The following is a 25,139-nucleotide window of genomic DNA, read 5'->3' as shown; positions in this document are numbered from 1 at the left end:
AAACTCCAGGATTTAAAAAAAACCTGAATCTTTTGAAAGTTAATAAAAAAAATCTGGTAAATAATGTTTGAAATTCATTTTTTAAATTTCTTTGTGAAATTGTCAGAATGAACCAAACCAGTTTCCACTACAAGTATTTTTGAATTAATTAATCTTTACTTTTTTTAATCTTGCTGGATATTAAAGCATTTTTCCTATGTTTCAGCATTCACAACAATTTGTAGAATATATGGAGGAAATTTAAAAAATGCAAACTTACTTAAATTGTGGCTACTTTATGCTTAATTGCATATTCAGGAAAGCAACATAGCTAGTTGTATTGAAATGTTTCATTGAACCGTTTATTCTTGATCACAGGATATAACATGTTTTGTTTTGAAATTATGAATACAATTTGAATCATGAAAAATAAGTGAAACCTAATATGGAGGTTTGATAAAGTGATTTCTCTAATATTTGCATCTTGTATTTTTTCTACAAAACTCAGGATAAAGCACATGAAAGTTCAGTTCTCACAACAAATATTATAAAAAAGCATAATCCCGTAAAAAAAACCTAACATTTGCAGTATGTTTAATGGCTGATTAGGGATTTAGACCAAAGGTTCTATAGTTTTGCAGTTTCATTTACTTACATTATTTCTATAAAACCTTTATTTTTTATATTGTGATACCTAATTATAAATATATCTGGCATGAATCGGGTTGTCTGAATTTAAAAGAGGCTGAAGTTGTTGAAAAAGTAAACATGAGAAAGGAACATGTGTAAAATGTGGATATTGGCACTAGCTTATGATTCTGGTTACTTGGATATATAAATCCTATAAGGATATTTTTATGCCTTTTTTAGGGTATTATTTTACTTAATTGTGACAGAGATTAAATAATGATGTGGCCTGATGGACATTGCTAGTTTAATTTTTGTCTTTGTCCTTTCAAGACTAGACACTAATATGGAATTAATGACACTAGTTTGCTTCCATTATTTATATGCAATCATTCATAATAAGAGGTTGATGAAAATTGGTACTTTGAGTCAATTTGTAAAGTGTTAAATAAAAGTTAAGAGTGAACTTTTTTGCTGATGTTCCAGACTTTAGAGGATGGATTATATATTTGTTGAGGAATCCTTTATTTCAATTTCTAAAAGTTCTTTACATTTATACAATAAGAATTTAGACAGGCCTAAAGGCTATAAATGAATTTGTATAATATAGCAGAAAATATATATTACGCATCAGAATAAATAACTTTTACTCATGAGCCCTAATTTAATGTATGTTTTGTATAAGATATTTACACTTCAATTTTATCTTAAATTTGTATAAACTTTTAAGTGGATTTGCATATTTAAATAAATAACGGTTTGCTTGGCTGCAGTTAGTTCAACAAACCACAGGTGTCTGGATTTATACATCACGTAAACCTATAAACTATATACATTTATATGAATTTTGAGTTTATGAATAGTTGAACTTAGCCATTATGATTTGTTAATACAATTTAAGATTTAGTATAATGTGTGTGAACAAGAACACCATGATTTGTTCAACAAACATTAAGACAAGCCATGTACTAGCAGAATAGCAATCCAGCCAGTTTTTCTGTTGGACAACATACAGCCAATCAATAGCCTCATTGTTAGATTAATTTTTCAAACTGTCAGGCTCCTTGATTTTTGCTAACTATATTTTGTGCCCTATTGAATCACTTCCATATTGCATCTTGCTTGTTCTTTCACTGACCAAAATTAGTAAAATGTAGCCTGACCTATTGCTTGTTTTACATTAATGGCATCATGGAAAAATGTGAATACTATATTAAATATATAATTACATACAATAAAACCAATACATTTATTATTACAAAAGTTAAAATGGTAAAATAAGCAGGACCATGGGAATTATGATAGAAATGTAGAGACACAAAAGCATACATTCAGTCAAAAGTGCCTTTAGTTGATTCCAGAGGTTAACCAAGCTGGATAGGGAGGAAATTCCATAATCCAGATAGTCATGTCAAGAATACCATCATTTGGGCTGACACATGATTATTGTCTTAGAAAGTACAGAATTATGTTCTATTTTCCATGGAGCTAGTAACTGGTCCTTCAGATTTCCAAGATCTGAGTCATGCAATGTTTGATGTTTATTTGTAATTTATCTGAAGCCTATAGGTACAGAATGCTGTAATTTGTTTACAGTAAATTACCCCCTTCAGCAACCTAGCTGCAATATTTTGCACTAATTACACTTGATCTGCTAAAAAAAAGAGTTCTCTGAACAGTACTATACAAAATCCAAATTTGAGAATATCTTTTATAATTTTCTGGATAAGTGATACAGTTGTTAAATGAGATTTTTTTTTCCATTTTATAACCTTTCTTGCCATAGTTGTTAAGTGAATCACTGTAGTTGTTAAGTTAGTAAAACAATTGTTAAAATGAATCTGGCTTCTCCATTCACATTGCTTGTCAGAAGGTCACAAAAGGTACATATGACACTGCGAGTGTTTCTTGGGGGATCACATGACCTGACATGGGACACTGTAACTGTCATAAATAAATGTTGGCAAGTGTCCAAATTTTGATTTTGGGACTGGGGATGGTGCAACTGTCATGTGAAAAACAGTCATAAGTTTCAGTGCTGTTGTAAATTTGAACTAAACAAACTGTTGTAAATTGAGGGCTACCTGTAAAAATGATTGACTCTTGGGAGAAAATGAGTAGATAAAAATTTGATAGAATTTTGGGAAGTTAGGGAGAATTAGAAGAAAATGTTATGACTTGCAGCATTTATATACCCAACAGAAAACAATGGTAATGAAATAAATATACAAGAAATGTGTTGTTAATTACTGAGCATAGTACCGTGTTTCCCCCCAAAATAAGTCCCGGTATTAATTTTTTTTTTAACCTCCAAAAGAGGCATCAGGTCTTATTCTCGAAGGGTTTCATTTCCACTCACCTCGTGATGTTGGCACCAACAGCCCTGCCCAGTCGGCCCACTTCTTCTGTGGCCAAAGGAGCAGCATCATTCTGCAGCTGAGAATGGAGCTCCAGCCTGCATTTTGCAGTCAGAGGCCTTTCCGGAAGGCCTTTCAATCCATAGCTCAGTTCTTGGCTGCAGAGGCCTTCTGGAAAGGCCTCTGACTGCGAAATGCAGGCCGGGGGACGCTGCAGAAAAAGTGGGCCAGTGGGGAGAGGCAGGTGTCGATTCATGGGAATCCTGGTAAGTGAGTGTGGGGCAGCTCCCCCCCACCCCCGGCCTAGCTTGATTTTTAGGTGTGCACCTCACACCAAAACTAGGGTTTATTTTTGAGATAGGACTTATATTAGGCCCACCCCAAAAATCAAACTAGGGCTTATTTTCGGGATAGGTCTTATTTTCAGGGAAATAAGATCTCTGCAGATTTCTACAGTAGTTCTCAATATATAAAACAGATTTTAATTCAGCCCTATGGAATAGGATAAGATGACAGGTGATGAAAGGCTACAAGCAGTGCTTTGTGAACTTTGCAAGTCAGAATTCCTAATGTCGAAGGATAAAGACAAAGATATGATGGAATTTTGTGGTCTATGACATAATTCTTCCTAGTTTCTTATAGTTTTATAGTGTCTAAGAGTTTATTAGGAACAACATAAATAATATATCATCCTACTGAGCAAAACCTGACATTTGACCAGCTAAAAAGCTACTTTGGATAACACAGTACATTGATTCTGGTTTTTTTTTTTAAAAGGGTATTTTTCCTCTTAATTTGAACAGCTTACCCAAACTCATAATATAAGGTATGTTTTGAACTCCTGATCTCCCTCCCACTCCCCAGAATTACTGTGTTTCATAAGGATTGCTGATGAAGAAACTACTGTGGTTCTTAATCTGTATATATTTTCACCAGTTAATTGGTCCAATTAATAATTATGAAAAAAAGTTTGAAAGATAAATGTTATAATTATTGATATGGAATCCTATATATATTTATTTGGAAATAATTCTATTAAGTTCAAACCATAATGGCAAGGTTCACACAGCAAAGAAAGCCAACATTAAATAAATTACATTTCGTTTAGTATTTTCTATTCCACAAAGAATATGTTTGGGTTGCTTCCTTAAATTCTCAGTACATAAAAAAAAGCTCATCCCCGTGAGAGCTGGTATTACTGTAGTATTGCATGACTTATTGCATGACTTAAACAGCGAGAGGATTTGGCTAACTTAGCAGTTAGTGTGGTTTATATAAATTAGTCTTTTTGACGAGAAACATTAAAGCCCTCTCTAGTTAGTTCATCCTGTGAGAAGACTGCTTGTGAAAAACAGTACAATGAAAAAGAGAGGACGTCCCCAAGTTACAGATTAGATTAAAAAATGGCTTTTGAGAGTGAGAGGTGCATGGCAGTCATACTGAATTTTATCTTGCTACAGATTCTGTGGCTCAATCAGTGGCATTCCAGATGATCTTGTGATCTTAACAAATAGTTCGTAGAAAAATAACAGTGAAATTTTCTATCAACAAGCATTGTTCAGATTCTTCTTTCCTAGATTCAACCCTCTTTATATTTTGCTTTGATTCTGTCAAAACTAAGACGTTTGAAACTTCTAATTATGAATGAAACATTTCATGCTTTTTCTGAAATTTTACTTTACTGATTTCTGATGTTGTCTTAATGTTTTTCATTCTTGACACAAGTTAACTTGTTCTTGTTATAGTACTCTTCGTATTCAGTTTCTATTACATATTGTATTCCTTTACTGTTTTTTTATCAGTCATTGACTTTGTGGTAGTGTCTTTGATATGGGTTGAAACACCAGTGAGTATTATTAAATTCTATAGTAATTATTTGATTTTTGATTCACAGTGTTTTGGTTTATGTGTTTTGGACATTTTAAAAAAAATATTCCTTGAAATCTGCCCTACATCTTGCCTCAAAACAAAAACACCATCAGCTTTAAAGCCATCAGCTTTCAGTAGATCTAATTTATCAAGTACAGAAGATTAAAACAATCAGATGGTAATAGATATATTTTGCTCAGTTGTTTAAACATTTATATGTTTTGTTGACAGAAGGTATTGAATTGATATACTAATTGCCCACCTTAGTGTAAAATTTTTCTTCATCATTTTTCATAACTTACGGATTTATAAAATAGTTATGATTCCTATACAGCTTCCTCTTTGTGCTGGTAGAGGTACATAGAAGTAACTAGATAAATTTATTGTGTGCGTTTAAGCTGCTGATTTGGTCCTTCAGGAATGTATTGCAAAAGTTAATAAAAATTAAATCATTAAAAATACAGATTTTTTGTGTAGTCAGTTCAGTCTTCAGCTAGATGCCTCTAAAGCAGGGGTGTCAAACTCAATTTCATTGAGGGCCGCATCAGCATTGCAGTTGCCCTCAGGCGGCCGGGTGGGTGTGGCCAGGGTGGGTGCGGCCTACTAGGTGGGCGTGGATGGAGTGGGTGTGGCCTGCTGGGTGTGCGTGGCCAGCTCTACATCATTCACGTCAAGGGTGCCTGTGGGGGCCTGGGCAGGAGTGGGATAGATCTGAGGGTCTCTGGCAGAAGGAGGTGAAACCAGGGCAACTGCCAAGGCATGGTCCACTGGAGGAGCCTCACTGTTCCTCTCAGGCCATGCAGGGGGGGAGGCGGGCTTATGGAGCTAAGACTGAATGCGTTTCAGCATAGATGGCCACCACAAAATTGTACATTGGCTCCCGGCGGGCCAGGGCCAAGGCAGCGGGGGCCGTTCCCTCACTGTTTCCAGGATGGCTTCGCGAGCCACATGAAACCACTTTGCGGGCCGCATCCAGCCCCCAGGCCTTGTGTTTGACATGTCTGCTCTAAAGGCTATTTTTTCCCTCTGGTCTCATTTCTGCAAAATAATAAATCATCATAGCCAGCAAATTATTGACTCAATTATATAAATATTTAGAATATGTCTGATACTGATGTTTTTTTTTCTTTTGTTTGAGTGTTGATTGAAATGAAGATACAAAGCATATGACTAATTCAGAAAAATATGTTCCAAAATTATATTGATTTTACTTAGCTGCAATAAGGATTATCTACGTAACTTGTCAAATACCCATCTCACTGCAGTATTAAGAGGACATACATTTTTTTTATTCTTTGGGCATTTCTCTAATCTATTTAGTCATTTAATTCATAGCAAAATACATTTGTGGTGTTTTTTTTAGTGTTAGAAATTCTCAGCATACTTTTATAATTAACTGTCTACATTAATTTAATAGCTCAGAAAAAGAGTGGAAAAATATTAAAGTGTTCAGGAGTATTAAAGTGTGTGTGTGTGTGTGTGTGTGTGTGTAAAAATCCAGTTTAGTAGTTAAGGCATTAGGCTAGAAACCAGGAAGATTATAAGTTCTAGTCCCACTTTAGGCATGAAAGCCAGCTAGATAACTGGGCCAGTCACTCTTTCTCTCAGCACAACACAACACAACTCACTGAGTTGTTGTGGGAAGAATAGGAGGAGGAAGGAATATTATATATGTTTTCCCCCTTGAGATATTTATAAAAATAATAAATGCGGGATTAAAAAAAATCTAATATAGATGTATATGCCTGTGTACACACATATATATATTAGAAGTAATTCATAACAAGTCAAAAATGTGAACAGTATGTTGATACCCAGATCTTGTTCCCTGTTTCGCTTATATAAAATGAACTACTATTCCAAGATTACAAACTAGGTTGCCTCCATTCTGTTTCTCTGGCTTTAATTTTTGTTTCCTCACTGAAGAATGTTTCAGTTGACTCCATTTTGTTCTATAATTTTCAGTCCCTTGCTTTAGTCCATTACAATCTTTTTGAATTTTGTTTTTCTCTTCTAGATTATTAGCTGTTCTGCTAGTTGTGTGTCATCTGATAAGCTTGCATCTAAAATATTAATAGCAAAGTTGAAGAATGCTGACTGTTGTATCACCCCAGTTGATACTTTATTTGAGTTTGATCAGGAATGTTTGAATTGGTCAAATGTTTGCTGAAATCAACGTATTTTGTGATTATAACATTCACACAAACTGCTAAGCAAATTGCTGTTTAAAATGCGTTTAAGATGATCATAATCTGATAATACCTGTTCTTGAACAATTATGGCATTTTTGCTAGTTGAACTATTTTAAGGTTTTATATCTTTCAGTATATCAATGTCAGAGTGACAGGTTTGTACTTCCCTTGTTCCTCTTTTTTGCTCATTTGACTGATAGGGATATTTGCTCCCAGGGGATTCTCAGAAACAATACATAAACATTTGGTTACTTTGTATTTCTGGAATGCAGTTCATTTGATCCAGAAGTTCTAAATTCATTCAAAGTAAATAAACATTTCTATCAGTCTTGGACTTGTATCCTGCTGCTTTATTCTGATTTCACAACTGCTAAGTGAAATATTTAGCCATCTTCTCAGAAAAATCTGAGCTAAAGTATGGTTAGTACTAGGTTTTCTTTGTATCCAAGCAGTTGGTATAGTGATTTTTTTCCTCTTCCTTTTATTTTTAGCATATGCAAAATCTGGTTTGTTTTTCTTAGCATTCATTATCAAACTCAATTCATCCTGAGCATATTTTAAACTACGTGTGTATGTGTGTGTGTGTGTGTCCTTGTTGATTTAATCCTCTTTCCATCTCCTATATCAATATCTGTATATTTCCTTTTCACTTATTTACTTTCTTTTTCTATTGAGTACAAAAAGCTGTGTGCTGAAATAATATATCTAAGCCGACATTTAATGAAAACTTAAATTACATGGACACACTGATCTGTAAATTTAGACTTGCATGCCCCAAGAAGTAATTTTTTTTTTAGTTTATATAGTTGCACAAACAAAATATGAAATAAGTAGTGATGATTGTGTGTCAGCTAATATAGCCTAACTTAAATTGTAAGTTCCTGGCTTAATCATATATACCGAATATGCAAGACTATTGTCAGATAAAATTTTGATTTAATATAATTTTGATATAAAACTATACTGCAGTATAGATGTCTACTAGTATGTCAACCAATGACAATATTTAACAAAATTTGAGGCATTGGTATTTTGCCATAACTGAAGAGAATACATCTGTGCCATGGGAGTTAATAATACTGTCAAATGCAAAGGATAATGCCTATGTTATGTCAGCCCATTTTCTTTCATATGACAGTCATGCTTCTTGTGCATTAGTAACCAAAAATACACATTTAATATGGAAATTAGAATAGAATAGAATAGAATAGAATAGAATAGAATAGGGCTGGAAGGGACCTTGGAGGTCTTCCAGTCCAGCCCCCTGCTCAAGCAGGAGAACTTATATCATCTCAGACAGGTGGATGTCCAGGCTCCTCTTAAAAATCTCCAGTGATGGAGCGCCCACGATTTCTGGGATTTGAAACAAGTGTTCCATTTGGGAAACNATATATATATATATATATATATATATATATATATATATATATATATATATATATATATATATATATATATATATATATATATATATATATATATATATATATATATATATATATATATATATATATATATATATATATATATATATATATATATATATATATATATATATATATATATATATATATATATATATATTAGAAGTAATTCATAACAAGTCAAAAATGTGAATAGTATGTCGATACCCAGATCTTGTTCCCTGTTTCGCTTATATAAAATGAGCTACTATTCCAAGATTACAAACTAGGTTGCCTCCATTCTGTTTCTCTGGCTTTAATTTTTGTTTCCTCACTGAAGAATGTTTCAGTTGCCTCCATTTTGTTCTACAATTTTCAGTCCCTTGCTTTAGTCCATTACAATCTTTTTGAATTTTGTTTTTCTCTTCTAGATTATTAGCTGTTCTGCTAGTTGTGTGTCATCTGATAAGCTTGCATCTAAAATTTTAATAGCAAAGTTGAAGAATGCTGACTGTTGTATCACCCCAGTTGATACCTTATTTGAGTTTGATCAGGAATGTTTGAATTGGTCAAATGTTTGCTGAACATTGTGATTATAACATTGCACACAAACTGCCAAGTAAATTGCTGTTTAAAATGCATTTAAGATGATCATAATCTGATAATACCGGTTCTTGAACAATTATGGTATTTTTGCTAGTTGAACTATTTTAAGGTTTTATATCTTTCAATATATCAATGTCAGAGTGACAGGTTTGTACTTCCCTTGTTCCTCTTTTTTCCTCATTTGACTGATAGGGATATTTTCTCCCAGGGGATTCTCAGAAACAATACATAAACATTTGGTTACTTTGTATTTCTGGAATGCAGTTCATTTGATCCAGAAGTTCTAAATTCATTCAAAGTAAATAAACATTTCTATCAGTCTTGGACTTGTATCCTGCTGCTTTATTCTGATTTCACAACTGCTAAGTGAAATATTTAGCCATCTTCTCAGAAAAATCTGAGCTAAAGTATGGTTAGTACTAGGTTTTCTTTGTATCCAAGCAGTTGGTATAGTGATTTTTTTCCTCTTCCTTTTATTTTTAGCATATGCAAAATCTGGTTTGTTTTTCTTAGCATTCATTATCAAACTCAATTCATTCTGAGCATATTTTAAACTACGTGTGTATGTGTGTGTGTGTGTGTCCTTGTTGATTTAATCCTCTTTCCATCTCCTATATCAATATCTGTATATTTCCTTTTCACTTATTTACTTTCTTTTTCTATTGAGTACAAAAAGCTGTGTGCTGAAATAATATATCTAAGCTGACATTTAATGAAAACTTAAATTACATGGACACACTGATCTGTAAATTTAGACTTGCATGCCCCAAGAAGTAATTTTTTTTTTAGTTTATATAGTTGCACAAACAAAATATGAAATAAGTAGTGATGATTGTGTGTCAGCTAATATAGCCTAACTTAAATTGTAAGTTCCTGGCTTAATCATATATACCGAATATGCAAGACTATTGTCAGATAAAATTTTGATTTAATATAATTTTGATATAAAACTATACTGCAGTATAGATGTCTACTAGTATGTCAACCAATGACAATATTTAACAAAATTTGAGGCGTTGGTATTTTGCCATAACTGAAGAGAATACTATCTGTGCCATGGGAGTTAATAATACTGTCAGATGCAAAGGATAATGCCTATGTTATGACAGCCCATTTTCTTTCATATGACAGTCATGCTTCTTGTGCATTAGTAACCAAAAATACACATTTAATATGGAAATTAGAATAGAAATCTTATCTTATCTTATCTTATCTTATCTTATCTTATCCCGACCTTCCCTGGAACCTCCAGAAGGTCAGGTCGGGGGACGAGTTCGTCCTCTTGAATATAGTAGAGTCTGTCCACCTACAGGTCCGAGGAGAATTTTTAGAGGTCACTACCTCGCGGGTGCTAAAGACCCTAAACTTTGTTCACAAGGTAAACCCTTTGCATACAGCCATCTAGTGACCATGACTTTTGAAATAATTCTTTCAAAACTAACTATATACATGGTAAGATAAAAATGGGATCAGCTTGCTGTTTCATGTATATAAGCTTTCTAAGAGGAATTTCTTTTATATGCGTGCAGTTATCTCATTTTTGTGATTGATTTATTATAGAAGGTCGTGTCCCTAAAAAGAGAAAATGTCTTCATAACATACGCTGAAATAATTTACAGACACACACACACAGAGACACACATAGGTAAAAGGCTCATCATATGCAGAATTAACAGTTTTACTCCCTGTGATAAATGCTCCTTTGTCCAGGTTTCCATCCAAAGTTTGGTATATCTTGACAAACCTTGGAGAAAGCATAGAATATTTCACAGTTGCATTGAACATTGGAGGCACTTGACATAGTCTTCTTATGAAAGGATTTGAATCTGCTTCTGAGATACTTGGAAAACCCACAAGGATCAAAAGCATCTCCCTGCCTTTCTTCTGCTTAGAGATCTAAAGACCGATTGGGGTTTGCTCTGTATTTTGCTTCTATAGTCTTGAGTATCTTTCAGATTTGAAGTATTACCAAGAAAAATCCTTCTTCTTGTTTGAAAGCCATGAGTCCTTTGACTTGCATTTTTCAGACCTAGCAATGCTTTCTGAAATTGCCTTGTGAAGTCAGAAGTGTATTTCTGGTTTCAAGAGAAGGAGATTTGCTTATGAATGTCTTATAGATCCTGTATGCATAATTTTAGAAATTGAAGTTTATTTTATTTATATATATAATACACATACACACACATACACACATACATACATATGGGAACACTATTGAAACTGGGATAGACATAAATTTAGCAATGCAAGGAGAAGAATAGTAAATAATATCTTACGAATCACTCTGAAATATAGAAAAGCAATCATTTTCTATTTTAGATGTGTTAACTAAATTATATTACTTGTGTATTTGTGTAAAAGAATCCTAAGTTACAATATTCTGTACTCTTGAGGATCAGTCACTGCTCAACCATTAAAGTTTAAACTTCTAATATTAATCTCTCTTACTGTGATTTGGTTAATTGTCATATTTTCATCTACATGTGTTCTAATTGCCTTTTGAAGTTTAAACTATGGAGGAGGACATTCATCACACTCAGAAGCGGATCTTCTTAGACAAACATATACAGCTTCTCAGCAGTTTCCTGTGTACACTACCACACCCCATCCTTCTGGTAATAATAATTTATGAAATAGATGCCTTTCTTTTAAAATAGTTTAGAGGTGACAAATAATAAAATACATTTCAGTAAAAATATTGAGATATATGTTGATATACCTGTTATACCTGTTAAAAAGTTTGGGAGGAAGAAATTTCTCTGACCGCATTTTCTTTCCTGGAGCTCTAAGCATGAGGATTTAGAGAAGAGTGGAATTGGTGAAAATTGCCCATTCCTTCCCTCCCTTCATCCTTCAGTTAATAGTGCACTAAATATAACATAAAATCAAGGTTTCTGTAGATACTTTCTAATATTATTGTATATTTACTCTGTTTATTACTTTCAGCAGCTTTTATGGTTAATTAAGTAAACTGTTAGAATATTGTAATAGAACTTTTTGGCCGTTACCAAAACTCAACTGTTGTGATTGAACTTTTTGATTAGACGTTTAAGTACTGAGGTATATCTAGGATAAAGCTTATATGTGATATACTTTTTCTTATAGGTCTTCCTGGAATTTTTGATAATACTACACACAGTGACAATAGCAACACTAAAGAAACATCAGTTATGAATTTTCTCTCTGCAATCGAATCTCGCAATACTCAGACTGTTTCTTCGGGAACAACTCTTTTACCACAATTTAGGACTCCCACGTGGCAACCAGGTGACATTTTCCTAATATTTTGGTAATTGTACCAACATATTTCTGTGTAAAAATTATTAAAGAGTATAACATTGGCTTAGATCTAGAGCCCTTCGTCTCTGAATAGGAAGCTTCTACTATCCAGGGAAAACTTTTACATCACTGGATTGGGGATCATTGTTTATATCTATTTTTTCTTCATAGAAATATGATCTGTATAGGCTTGGAGGATTATTCTAGAGAGAAGATAGCTAACTGCTACCATGGAGAAAATTTGTGATTCTGATAGTGGAAACAAATGAAGAAATTGCAAAACTGACAATGCTGTGGGAATATATTTAGCATAATTCTACTTGTGAATACTGATGTTGACATAATAAAATGTGAAGCAAAAAAATAGTTTTCAATGGGATGGGAAAGATTCATATCTCTTATAAAATAACCTTGAATAGCTGAAACTGTCAAGATAGAAACCAGTGCAACTAACGCTGGTGTGAATCATAATGTCAACAATGATCAGATGCCTTCCTGGCTCCAGGTTAGGAAAAGAATGATCAAAGGTCCATTGATCATGAGGGTGGGAAGAAAAGGTTTAAGGATTAAACATTGTGACAAATAAACATATAAGACTTGATTTCTGTGTTCTGTAATAGGCAAGTTTTATTTATTATTTATTTGTCAAATTTATATGGCCCATTTCTCATGAACTGATTCTAAGCCAGGGGTGTCAAACTCAATTTCATTGAAGGCCGCATCAGCATTGCGGTTGCCCTTGGGGGCCGGGTCGGTGTGGCCAGGGTGGGTGTGGCCTACTGGGTGGGTGTGGATGGAATGGGTGTGGCCTACTGGGTGTGCATGGCCAGCTCTACATCGTTCGCATCAAGGGTACCTGTGGAGGCCTGGGCAGGAGTGGGACAGATCTGAGGAGGCATGGTCCACTGGAGGAGCCTCACTGTTCCTCTCAGGCCATGCGGGGGGGCTGGATGGTGGTACGGGCTGCCCGGAGGTCTGGGCAGCAGAGGTCAAATGCCCAGCCTGGCCCTCAAGCACCTGCGGCACCAAGCCCAGCCCCACTTCCCTAAGGGGGCACCCAGCTGCACCTATCTTCTCCTCAAGGCTGCTGCTGCTGTGCTTGTTCTCCTTAGCCAGGTTGCTCATGATGGGTACGAGGGCAAAGTCAGAGGGAGGCCCATTCCCTCTCCATGGGAGTAGACCCGGCTTTGTATCCAAAGCTTCCTTAGCAATAGGATGAGAGACCCCCAGAATAGGCCAGGAGGAGGGGGCAAGGGGATGGTGAAAGGGCAGCAGGGCAGGACTAAGGCAGGAGTTCCCTCAGACCCTCCCTCTCCTTCTTTCCTTCTTTCCTTCCATCCTAAGTACAGAGTGGTGGGAAAATATTTGAGATGAGGGAGGGAGAAAAACAAGCAAGAAACGCAGCTGGGGAGGTGTCACCCTTCGTGAGGAATGGAGAAAGTAGCCAGCACATGGCCCTAACCTACTTCACATATCTGGCTTGGTGGGCTCTGGAAGAGGGGATGCCCTGAGCAGCATGAGAGTCAACATTACCTGCGCAACGCCGCCCAGCCCCCAGCCTGCCCGGTCTCGGCAGGCAGCGGGGCGCTCTCACAGCGCCGAGAGGTTGAGACGGGCTGTGCGAAGCTTGTCAGCTTTGCACCTTGCTGCCTGCTGAAACTGGGCAGACTGGGGGCTAGACAGCATTGCACTTCTCATCAGATTTGCACCACCCGGCTCAGCTCTTGGCGCTATGAAGAGAGCGCCCCGTTACCTGCCGAAACCAGGCAGGCTGGGGGCTGGGTGGCATCACGCTTCTTTTTGGATTTGTGCCGCCCGGCTCAGCCTCCTGGCGCTGTGAGAGCGCCCCACTGCCTGCCGAAACCCCTCCCTCAGAGCCCATCAAGCCGGATAGGTGAAGTAGGCGAGGGCCATTTGTTGGCCACTTCCAGGCAATGGTGCATTTCTTCATTCCTCACAAAGGGTGACACCTCCCCAGTGTGCACCTAGGGGGCAGGGCCGACGCTGTTTCCAGACGGCCTTGTGGAGCTAAGACTGAATGCGTTTCAGCATAGATGGCCACCACAAAATTGTACATTGGCTCCCGGCCGGCCTGGGCCAGGGCCAAGGCAGAGGGGGCCGTTCCCTCACTGTTTCCAGGATGGCTTCGCGGGCCACATGAAACCACTTCGCGGGCTGCATCTGGCCCCCGGGCCTTGTGTTTGACATGTCTGTTCTAGGCAGTGTATAATAAAACTAGCAGTTAAGGCATTCTATAAAACCAGTTAAAACAATGAGCATAAATAAAAGCAAGATCATAAGAAGGACACTATTATATATAATAAAGACAATGCCCAGGCTTCCTATTACCAGGAGATTTTCAGGCTTACTGATAAAACCAAGTGTTAAGGCTTTTCCAGGAGGTCACAAGAGTTTGGGAGGGATGATGTTTTAGAGGGTGGATGCCATGGCAGACAAGGCTTGTCTCCTAGGATCCATCAGCTGGAACTCCCTCATAGATGAGGCCTGCAATATGCAATTTCTCCCGGACCTGATGGGACATGTAGATGTAATTGGGAAAAGGCAGTTCCTCAGATAACCTGCCACTGTAGGGCTTTAAAGGCAAATCCAACACCTTGATGTTGACCTGGAAGCAGACTGGTAACCAGTACAGCTCATGGACCAGAGGTATAATGTGAGTCCTTCCAGGAGCACACATAACTGCCTGTGTCACCGCATTTTGCACCAGCTCAGCTTCTGGATACTCTTTAAGGGTAGCCTCATATAGGGTGAGTTACAGTAATCAATTCGGGAGATGAGCGGGTCATGAGTACAGTATGTATGATTTTCTTATGTTTGCAGTGAAGCAACTTATTTAGCATTGCCAAGTTTCTGAAACTATTGTTGTTACTCTGTTTCTGAAGGTGCTGGGGTTAGGATTTTTGAAGTCAGTTGAGTTTCTGGACTGCAGGAATTTTTAATCACGGTTGGTCTAATACAGCCCTCTGGGTTCCTATGTTAAATATAAAAAGAGGACAAAATGTTTCACCCTCTTTCTGCCAGTCTTAGCATGGAATAAAATAATTGAAAAGACTGTTTCGGTACTGCCTGCTAAATCTCACATAAACTCAGAATCTAGAGAGAACTTAGCACCAAGTCTTTGAGTGCATTTCAAATACCAAGGTGAAATATTTTTTGTGATTAAATTCAAGACTAAATAAAATGGTTAGGTACCAGTTTTATATTTCCTTTTTCATTATGACTGATTACATCTCTCTCTCTCTCTTTTTTAAAGCAGGCATGCATTCATCAACTGAGCTTTTTACCCCTGGAACCCTACCAACATCTGGAACCTTTCCATCAACCTCAGTTTATCAACATCCCAATGCTTTTAGCAGTAGAAACTTTGTTACTACTCCTTCTTTAACACTTCAGGATACAACTTTTAGTGCAACCTCAAATGGGCTTCTAACTGCTCATGACCCTTTATTGCAGATCAAGACATCCCAAGGCACAGTCCCCCCAGGACTCACTTTTGAACGTCTGGGCAGTTATGTATTAAGTACCAGCATACCACCACAGTCTTCAACGTACCGTTCTGCTCAAGAGTCTGCACCACATCTCCTACAGCCACAGTTCAGTTTATTGCCTTCATCACTTGGTGGAGGAGCTCAGCAGACTCCACAGGTGTATAACTCAACTCTGTTTACTGGTTCTACTGCCTCCATTGAAAGAGCACTGCAGCGTGAATGTAGTGTAATTAAACACCATCAGCGGCCTTCAAACACACAGTCTGTTCAGGCACAACTGACTGGTTCACAGCATTCCTTACAGAACTATTTACCAAGTACAAATGAAACTGATTATCAGGATGCATCCCGCCAATCATCTTGTAGCCCAGCTGGCGATGCTACTCAGGTGAGCAGTAGTGGTCCACAGCAGAAATCCTCTCAGGTTTCAGTGGAACATGCTCAGTCATATGCATCAGCAGTTCCATCACCAGGTTTCCCCTCTGTTTCCACTACAAATGCAAAACAGTGTTCTACAAAGCAACCACCAAGGTCAACAAAGACACCCAAACCACAAAGTGTAGCCCCTTCTGTACAGACACAAAGTTATTCCAAAATTGCACAGAACCAGAACTCTGTAATAGCTAGTCAAGCACAAATCTATTCTACAGCACAGCTCCCAAGTCTTCTGTCAGTAAGTCAGTCACAAAATTATATTTCAACACAGTCGCAGAATGTGCCACCTGTTAGTCACGCACAAGCATTCTCAGCCATCAAGATTGAGAAATTACCATCATTCTACAAAACACTTTCGTATGCTGGGCAATCAGAAGCTGTTACTTCTGAAAGCCAGGCACTACCATACACGTCTGACCAACAGGTATTAACCTCAGTTTCAAATACCTTCTCTGGGCAAACAAGGGATCTTTCTTCAAGCAGCCAGTCTGAAAATTATTCTTCTAGTCATTCTCAGGGTATGTCAACAGTTAGCCAGCCACAGATTAGCTATTCATCTCAGTCACAGGTCTTGTCAGTTGTTAGTCCTTCAGAAACATTTTCTTCTCATATTCAAAACCTGTCAACTACAAGCCCTCCCCAGAACTATATTTCATTGCATTCTCAGGTACAAGAGTCACCCTCTCCACAATCTCAAAAGTTTTTGCCAGTTGTACAGTCAACTCCTTTTGAAGTAACACCTAATTCACCAGCATTGCAGAACAACAGATCTTCCTCAGATACAAAGTCATACATTAAAAGGAAATCTGATCCTAATTTGTATCAAACATCTAAACAAGATGATCAGTTTCCAATGCATAATTTTCAGGCACTGCAACAGCAATCATCTCTTGATTCCTCTCCTCAGAGACTTACTGATGGTGAGATTAATGCTCAGGATACAACTTACAAAGTTTCCAAAGCAGATAATCGCTACTCTCAAAGTGTAATCAGAAGTAACTCTCGTCTTGAAGATCAAATTGTTGGGTTTACTTTTCAAGGATCAAAAAAAGATGAAACAATGGTTAACCCTGTAACACAAATCAGCCATATTACCAATACAGTGAATCATGATATTAAAAAAGCAAGAAATTTACTATCAACAGCACAAGTAAATGCAGACAGTAAAGAACTTGGCCAGCAAGAGTCTCTTATGCACAAGGTACATGAAGTTAAAGTCTCAGAGCAACAAATTCATGTTAGTTCACCAACTCAGCTTCATACTCAGGCCATACGGCACAGCCATCAGCTATGCCTGCCTACTTCACAGGTACTTCTAGAATCCCCCTGTGATTTACAAATGCTTCAGCAGTCAATATTGCAATCTGGTTTAGGATACACCAAAAGTGTTCCACAAGTACAGCACCTTATGAATTCTCAGCAGTATCTTCAAGTGGATGGTCATATGATTCAAGGTAATGGGAGGCATTCTCAGGAGCAGCTTCACTCGCAACACTCTGAAATTTTGAAAGTTAACCTTTCTGAACCATCAAAGCCATTACAACATCATTTGACATCCAAAGATAATTTTGAACAGCCAAATCATGAATCTAAGAATCAATTTGTTTCCCTTAGTTCTGTATGTTTTCCAGAATCTGTACTTCTCAATGATGAAAGGAATATATTGTCTAATGTAGATGATATCTTGGCAGCCACAGCTGCAGCTTGTGGAGTAACACCATCTGAATTTGCAAAATCAACAGCCAGTGATGAAGAAATTCAGTCAATTGAAAATGGACATAGCCCTAAATCTCAGTTTCATACAATAGATGTCAGACACGTGACTCCTAGCTTCAACTCATCACCTGCAATTTCTGGAAAGCCACTTAGTGTGAATAATATTTCTTTAAATGGAGGTCATGTTACCCTAAATTTAACAGCAGTATCTGCAGAACAAACAAAAGATAAGAACCTTGACCAACAACACATTGAGATTTCTGATCAAGGTATTCCTACTAGAATTACAACAGTTGAGATTGAAAGAAGGCAGGAACAGGTTTCTAGTCAAGTTAAGCAACACTCCAGCACCAGGAGTGAATCTGAAGCTAAAAATAATGTTCATATGGATGGAACATTAAACATTAAAGATATAGGCCTTATTTCAAGTAGTAGGACTCTAAATGAAGGGATTGCAATGTCACAAACAGATTATAGCATGGCAAGTAACAATGCTGACGTTCCACTGCAACAAATATCTATGCAGCATCCAAGAAATGGAAATGGTAATACTGAAGACAAGAGCCAACTTTTACCAGAAGAGGACCCTCAAATGCAAAAAGACAGAGGACAGAATCAAATTAAAAATGTCAGTGAAGTTGTTGATAAAAATCAGAAGCAACTGAAACGAAGTGGGCAGTGCAAACGTCAAAATTCAAGAGGCATTGATGCCAGCTTTCCTTGCTCTCCGGTTCCTGAAAACTGTTATGAAACTTACCAACATCAAGAAAAAATGAGGCAGAAAATTAAAGAGGTGGAAGAAAAGCAGCCAGAAGTTAGAAAAGGATTTATTGCATCTTTTTTAGATTTCTTGAAATCTGGACCCAGACAGCAGTTTTCAGCACCTGCTATCCGTGTTCCTAATCGTGTAAGAAGACCTGTCACCCCACTTATTAGAGCACCTTGTCAGTTGCCAATCTCAAAAGCTCAGACAGCAACAGCTACTTTGCCTTTTGATGGTTCTGCTGAAAATTCAGTTAAGAACAATTATGAAGAACCTAAGATAAAGTCAGAAGCCCGGCCTTTTTTTTCTTTTGATAAAGATAATGTGGGGAACAACAAAGATCACCAAAAGAGTATATATTCTTCATTATCATCATCTGATATAAAGACAAATTCAGGTAAAGTTTACTATGCTTGTGATGAGATATATAATTTAAATTTAAATGTAGCTTTAAATAAAGATATAATTAAACCAGTCCAATAATCAATAAATCTCTCTCTTTTTTCTTTGTTACATAAATATTTTGAGAGTAATTTAGTTTTGAAGATTATTAGAAGTGCTTTTAAATGTTTAATCATAATAGTTAACAAAGTCATGTTATATAGAATTTGCATTAAAAAACTTTTATAAATTACCAAAATTGCTTGTTTAAACTGAAATCTCAATAATCTACCAAATGAGGACTTTTAAAAAACACCTCTACAAATTATTTTAGATTTGCCTATAACATAGATAATATATGCTTTTAGATGGACAGTGATTAATATTTATATGTTACGTATATGTAAGGATGTAGGTCTATACATATGTTATATATAGGATGTTTAAATGTGTGTTATGTATGTGTATACTTTGAGAGCAAGCAACTAAATTTCATTTTTAATGTGTGCCATTATGCCCACAGTAAAAAATGACAACAAAGCTTATGTATGTATCTATCTATATGGGGTTGGTTTGTTTTTTCATTTAAATATCTTCAGCACATAATTTTTCTATGACAAGATCAGATACACAGATACCTTGCTTTTATTTGAAAGGCAAGATAAATTTTAATATTTCTTTTTCTTGTGCCCTCTACTGATTTTTTTTAAATGAAAGTAGATCTATGAAATATATACAGAATTCCAGAAATCTGAGAAATCTGCCAAATTTATTTATTAATTTTTTATGCCACGTATCTCCCCTACAAGGTGACTCTGGGCGGCTATCAGTCAATCAAAGCAGCTAATATTTTGCACTCAGTGGTAATTTGTAAACTAAATTATTTGTGTTATAAATATGAAAATGAATTCAAATTCTTTAAGTGCTTGTTTTGTGCTTTAGAAATTGACAAAACAGTTTCTCAAGCCATCACTAACACTGCCGTAAAGAAGGAAGGTTCCCAAATGACTGTTACGATGGCAGATGCACAGGTGAAAACCTGTATAGCACAATTCGAAATGGAGAGTGTTGTTACAGACCAGTTAGCAAAACCGCAAGCATTGGTTGCAGTAGAAGGATATACTGAGGATGACCATGGAGACAGTGAAGGCGAAGGCATATACAGAGAGCGGGATGAATTTGTAGTGAAGATTGAAGATATAGAAGCACTAAAGGTAAACCATCTATTTTAATCTGAATAATCCGTCCTTTGTTTTTTAAATCTTATTGTTAAAATACCATAAAAAAATTATATCAGAATTTGAAAGAAATTAAATGAAAATTGTGCTAATTATTTTCATGATTTGTGGAATAATGAACTGGAGTGTCCTGTTCTTGCAAATCTGTGGCAGATAGGTTTAAAATTAAAACTATTTTGTTTTTTGCTCTTAAACATTATAATACTTCGGGGAATATTTAAATTTGGTTTGCCTTGCTATGCAATTCAAGAGTTGGAACGTTAAGTTAGGTAGTTCGAGCATGTGTTAAAAAGATGAATTTAGTCTGAAATTCACAGAATTGTCAGTATAGCTTTAATATAGTTACTGCTTGGCAAAGATATGTATTCTTTTTCTGGATATCCCAAATTCTTGAAATTGAGATATCAACAGTTATGGTACTGCATTCATAAGGTACCTAAAAGAATTATGCATCTGAAGAATAAATCTACACCTCATCTGCAGCAGTAGATTGCCAGCATGTGTTTTTAGTCAATGTTTGAGTTAGTTCTTTGGGTTGAATTGCTTTGTATCACTACTGCATTCCCAATACAAAGGAAAAAACCTTGGAAGGCCCAAAACAACTTCAGAATGCAGAACAGTAGCTAGCAGAAAGATATAACTAACTTTGTATAAACTAAGTTAAATATAAATTAATATGCAAAGGAACAAGGAGGATCAGGACTGCCTGATTTGAAATTATATTTTATATCTTCCACTTAATCTGGATGAAAGTGTAGGTTTTGCTGAGAAATAAGAGAATTTTAGAATCAGAAGGGCACAATCTGAGGTTCGGATTGTATGTTTCTTTTTATGACATAGTAAAGTTAAAGTTAATGTAAATTTTTAAGAATCATTAGTACTCTGTTGAGACTATGGAACAAATATAAACCCTGACTCTGGCCAAAAATGCCTTTAAGACTCTCAGCTCAAGAACATTTTACAGGAAGCTAATAGTAGGTAAAGAAAAACATTGATCTTATTGAGATTTGTTACAACAAGAACATGGAGGATATAGGATGAAATCAAAACAGCGATTAAGTGCAGAGGGATTTATTTTCAATAGTTTCCATATGCAAAATTAAGGAAGATTTAAGGTGGTCAACAGGGCATTTGGAATTGAGCAACAGAAGATAGAATTTCAAGTTGAACTATGTAGAAATAATGAACAGGTAATCGCTAAAATATATAAACTTTTATGAAATTTGAAATGGAAGAAGTTCAAGTGGAAGACTGATAAAATACACTAAGAACTTTGAACACATTATACTGATGGGTTAGTGGGGTAATTTGTGGTTACAAGGATTGAAATGTACACTATGTTATAATTTAAAACAGAATTTTTATAAAATGATGAACCATTGATATATGCCTCCAGAAAAAAATTATCTAGAATGTATACAAGTAGTTCAAATTTATATTGAGAATGTAGACAACACGAAAGGTCATTTTATCATGCTTTATTAAAAAAAACCAGAAAACTTTGGTTTCATATACATATAAAAATACAAAGAATTTTAAAGATAAACATTTGGCTGAAACCAGAGCTTTTCTTGTTACAATTAATGGACAGTCAATTAAAAAAGATCCATGGAAAATTATTTTTATATATATAGTAGTTACTGTTGCAAAAGTATTGTACGTGAGAAAATGGAAAAACTGAGATACCCACAATGGAGGAATGATTGCTGAAGATGACAGAACTGGCAGAGATGGCAAAATTAACCTATTTGGTTAGAAAAAAAAAATAATTACATCAATAATTATATCAATGACTGGAAACCTCTTCTTTTTTGCTGAAAAAGAGAAAAAATGAACTTGTGATTAATGAGTATGAAATTTAGAAAGGGTAGCCTAGAGAAAGAAGAAAATTGTGATGTAACCTTAGAGAGAGTAAAATATAAATATATTTATAACCACTATCAAGAAGATCAGAAGCTGCTTCTTTATCATCTTTTCTATTTCTATTTCTTATTCACCAGTTTTCTTTCTTTTCTAATATTTGTCTTGGTTTTAATCTTATCAAAAAAATTTTAATAGTGATACTCAACAATATTGATTATAACAGCACTGATCCAGCACAAATAAATACTAATATCTAATATCCCCAAATTCTCTCTCATGTAGCCAAATTTTTGCTTCTGTTGGAAAACTCACAAGACGGGAAGTGATTCATAGCTATGAAGCTACCCTGTTTCATAAGAGGAATGCCACCACTGACATAAAGCACTTTCAAAAGATCAGATTAATATTTTGCATTATTTAATTGTGCATAGTAGGGTGACTGAAAAATTTAAATCTCCATCTGCATTTTTGCTATCTGTTCGAAAACAATAAAAAAGAATATTACAGATAAGGTGTAAAGCTGGGCTTACATATAAGGAAAGCTGAAGATAGAATTCAGCTCTTTTTAATTATGACATTGCATGTCAAAAGATGCTATGAAATGTGGTAAATGATTATTTAAAATGTTCTAAATATATTATAAGATTAGCTTTATGGGAACATAATTGTTGCAATGTGTAAAAAAGCAAATATTAACAGAATTGGTGCTTTTCATTTTGGTCCCTGTAGGCTGCTTTAAAAAGAGGAGTGGAGCCTCCAGCCATCTGGAAAGTTCAAAAGGCTTTGCTGCAAAAGTTTGTACCTGAAGTACGAGATGGACAAAGAGAATTTGCAGCTACTAATAGTGTAAGTATAATCATTCAGCTTTAACAGTATTAACTAGTGAGAGGGTTACACTGTATATAACAGCAGTATAGTGGTTAAAGTGCTGGTCTGGAAACCAAGAGACAGTGAATTCTAGTCCCGTCTTAGGGCAACCTTGGAGCAGTCAGTCAGTCAGTCAGTCTCTCTCTCTCTCTCTCTCCCTCTCTCCCTCCCTCCCTCCCTCCCCCCCAATCCACAGGGTTGTTGTTGTGGAGAAAATAGGAAGAGGAAGGTGTATTAGGTATGTGTATCACCTTGAGTTACCATCTGTCGGCCGTGACCAGGGGGGCGTTTTATCAGGTTCGCCTGATTTACCAGTTGCGGCCTTTTCTGGACCGGGACGCCTTGCGCACAGTCACTCATGCTCTCGTCACCTCCCGCCTGGACTATTGTAACGCTCTTTACATGGGGCTCCCTTTGAGGAGCACCCGGAGGCTTCAACTGGTCCAGAATGCGGCCGCGCGGGCGGTGTTGGGAGGGACTCGTCGCTCCCATGTAACACCGCTGTTGCGCGAGCTGCACTGGTTGCCAGTGGCCTTCCGGGTGCGCTTTAAGGTGTTAGTTACCACCTTTAAAGCACTCCATGGCACAGGACCTGGTTATCTCCGAGACCGCCTTCTGCCACAGATTCCCTCCCATAGACCGGTACGCTCCCACAGAGTGGGTCTCCTCAGGGTGCCGTCGGCCAAGCAGTGTCGGCTGGCGACCCCCAGGGGGAGGGCCTTCTCTGTGGGTGCCCCCGCCCTCTGGAACGATCTACCCCCCGAGATCCGGATGANCTGGCCTAGGGAGGATTTTAAATCGGGTTCATTTTTTAGAAAATTTTAAACAGCACAACTTTAAAATATTTGGTCTTAATTGGTTTTATTGGGTGGGGACTGTAAATATGTTTCTGTTTTAAATATGTTGTGAGCCGCCCTGAGTCCCTGCTGGGAGAAGGGCGGGATATAAATCAAAAATAAAGTAAAGTAAAGTAAAAAGATAGGATTTTTTAAAAAAGAACCTAATAAAAAATAAAAGATGCTCTTTTCTAGTCTTGTAAAATAGTATTAACATTTTATTCTGAGAGCCAGTTTGGTGTAGTGGTTAAGGCAATCAAGCCAGAAACCATGAAACCATGAGTTCTAGTCCTACTTTAGGCATAAAGCCAGTTGAGTGACTTTGGGCCAGTCACACTCTGTCAGTCCTAGGAAGGAACAATGGCAAACCACTTCTGGGGAGAAAAAAAAACCTTGCCAGGAAAACTTCATGGACTGCTCATATAGAGTCTGAGAATTAGATATTATTGAACAGGGGAAAAAAAATCAAGATCTCTTATGGTATAATTTTAATGCCTGTTTTGTATGGTCTGCCTAGAGTTATATACTTGAGATGAGTAGCTATATAAATGGAATGAATTAATGAATTAAATTGTTTTTGTTATAATTGGATAGGATTTATTGAAAATAGAAACATTGTCTTAAAGCAGGGGTCCCCAACCCCCAGTCTGTGGACCAGTACTGGGCCGCGGCATGCCAGCAACCGGTTCACACAAACAAGCAAAGCCCCATCTGCGAGATGCAGGCGGCACACAAAACCACACACCCTCCGGTCCGTGGAAAAACCTCTCTCCGTGGAACCGGTCCCTAGTGCCCAAAAGGTTGGGGACCTTTGTCTTAAAGAATTAACAACAAAACTACTATATGAGTTACCACTAAGAAGTACTTTTTAACATGATAAAAGCAAGAAATCTTAACTACACCAGGCAATAATCATTCAGCTTGTGAAGGACTTTAGATGGTGCTTTGTACCCTCTTTCAAAGGGCACTTTGTGCCCCCATATTTTAAAAATCAAATTATTATTATTTATTTATTATTTATTATTTATTACATTTATACCCCGCCCTTCTCCTGGTGGACTCAGGGCGGCTTACAGCCAGTTTAAAAAACACAACAATCAATACAATATACAAAATTTAAAATATAGTTAAAAAGAAATATTAATATGGGCCTTTTCTTCCTTTTTTAAAAAGTTATTTAAAAACCAAATTTAAAATCCCCTTAGGCCAGTCCTGCCAG

General features: G+C 36.5%; 1 protein-coding gene across 1 annotated transcript in view; it reads left to right on the top strand.

Annotated features, from left to right (window-relative positions):
* Window positions 1-25,139, top strand: part of QSER1 (glutamine and serine rich 1) — a 45,590-nt gene that overhangs the window by 5,441 nt on the left and 15,010 nt on the right. Inside the window, exons 2-6 of the mRNA XM_015831555.1 lie at window positions 11,539-11,648; window positions 12,139-12,300; window positions 15,590-19,132; window positions 20,059-20,330; window positions 22,947-23,063. Of these exons, the coding sequence (XP_015687041.1) occupies window positions 11,539-11,648; window positions 12,139-12,300; window positions 15,590-19,132; window positions 20,059-20,330; window positions 22,947-23,063 (4,204 nt within the window). The remainder of the gene's footprint in view (window positions 1-11,538; window positions 11,649-12,138; window positions 12,301-15,589; window positions 19,133-20,058; window positions 20,331-22,946; window positions 23,064-25,139) is intronic.

This window comes from Protobothrops mucrosquamatus, unplaced genomic scaffold (genome assembly GCF_001527695.2).
Source record: "Protobothrops mucrosquamatus isolate PMUCROS unplaced genomic scaffold, P.Mucros_1.0 scaffold_19, whole genome shotgun sequence".
Classification (NCBI taxonomy): Eukaryota; Metazoa; Chordata; class Lepidosauria; order Squamata; family Viperidae; genus Protobothrops; species Protobothrops mucrosquamatus.
Note: the sequence above shows the minus strand (reverse complement) of the source record. Positions and strands in the feature narration are given on the sequence as shown.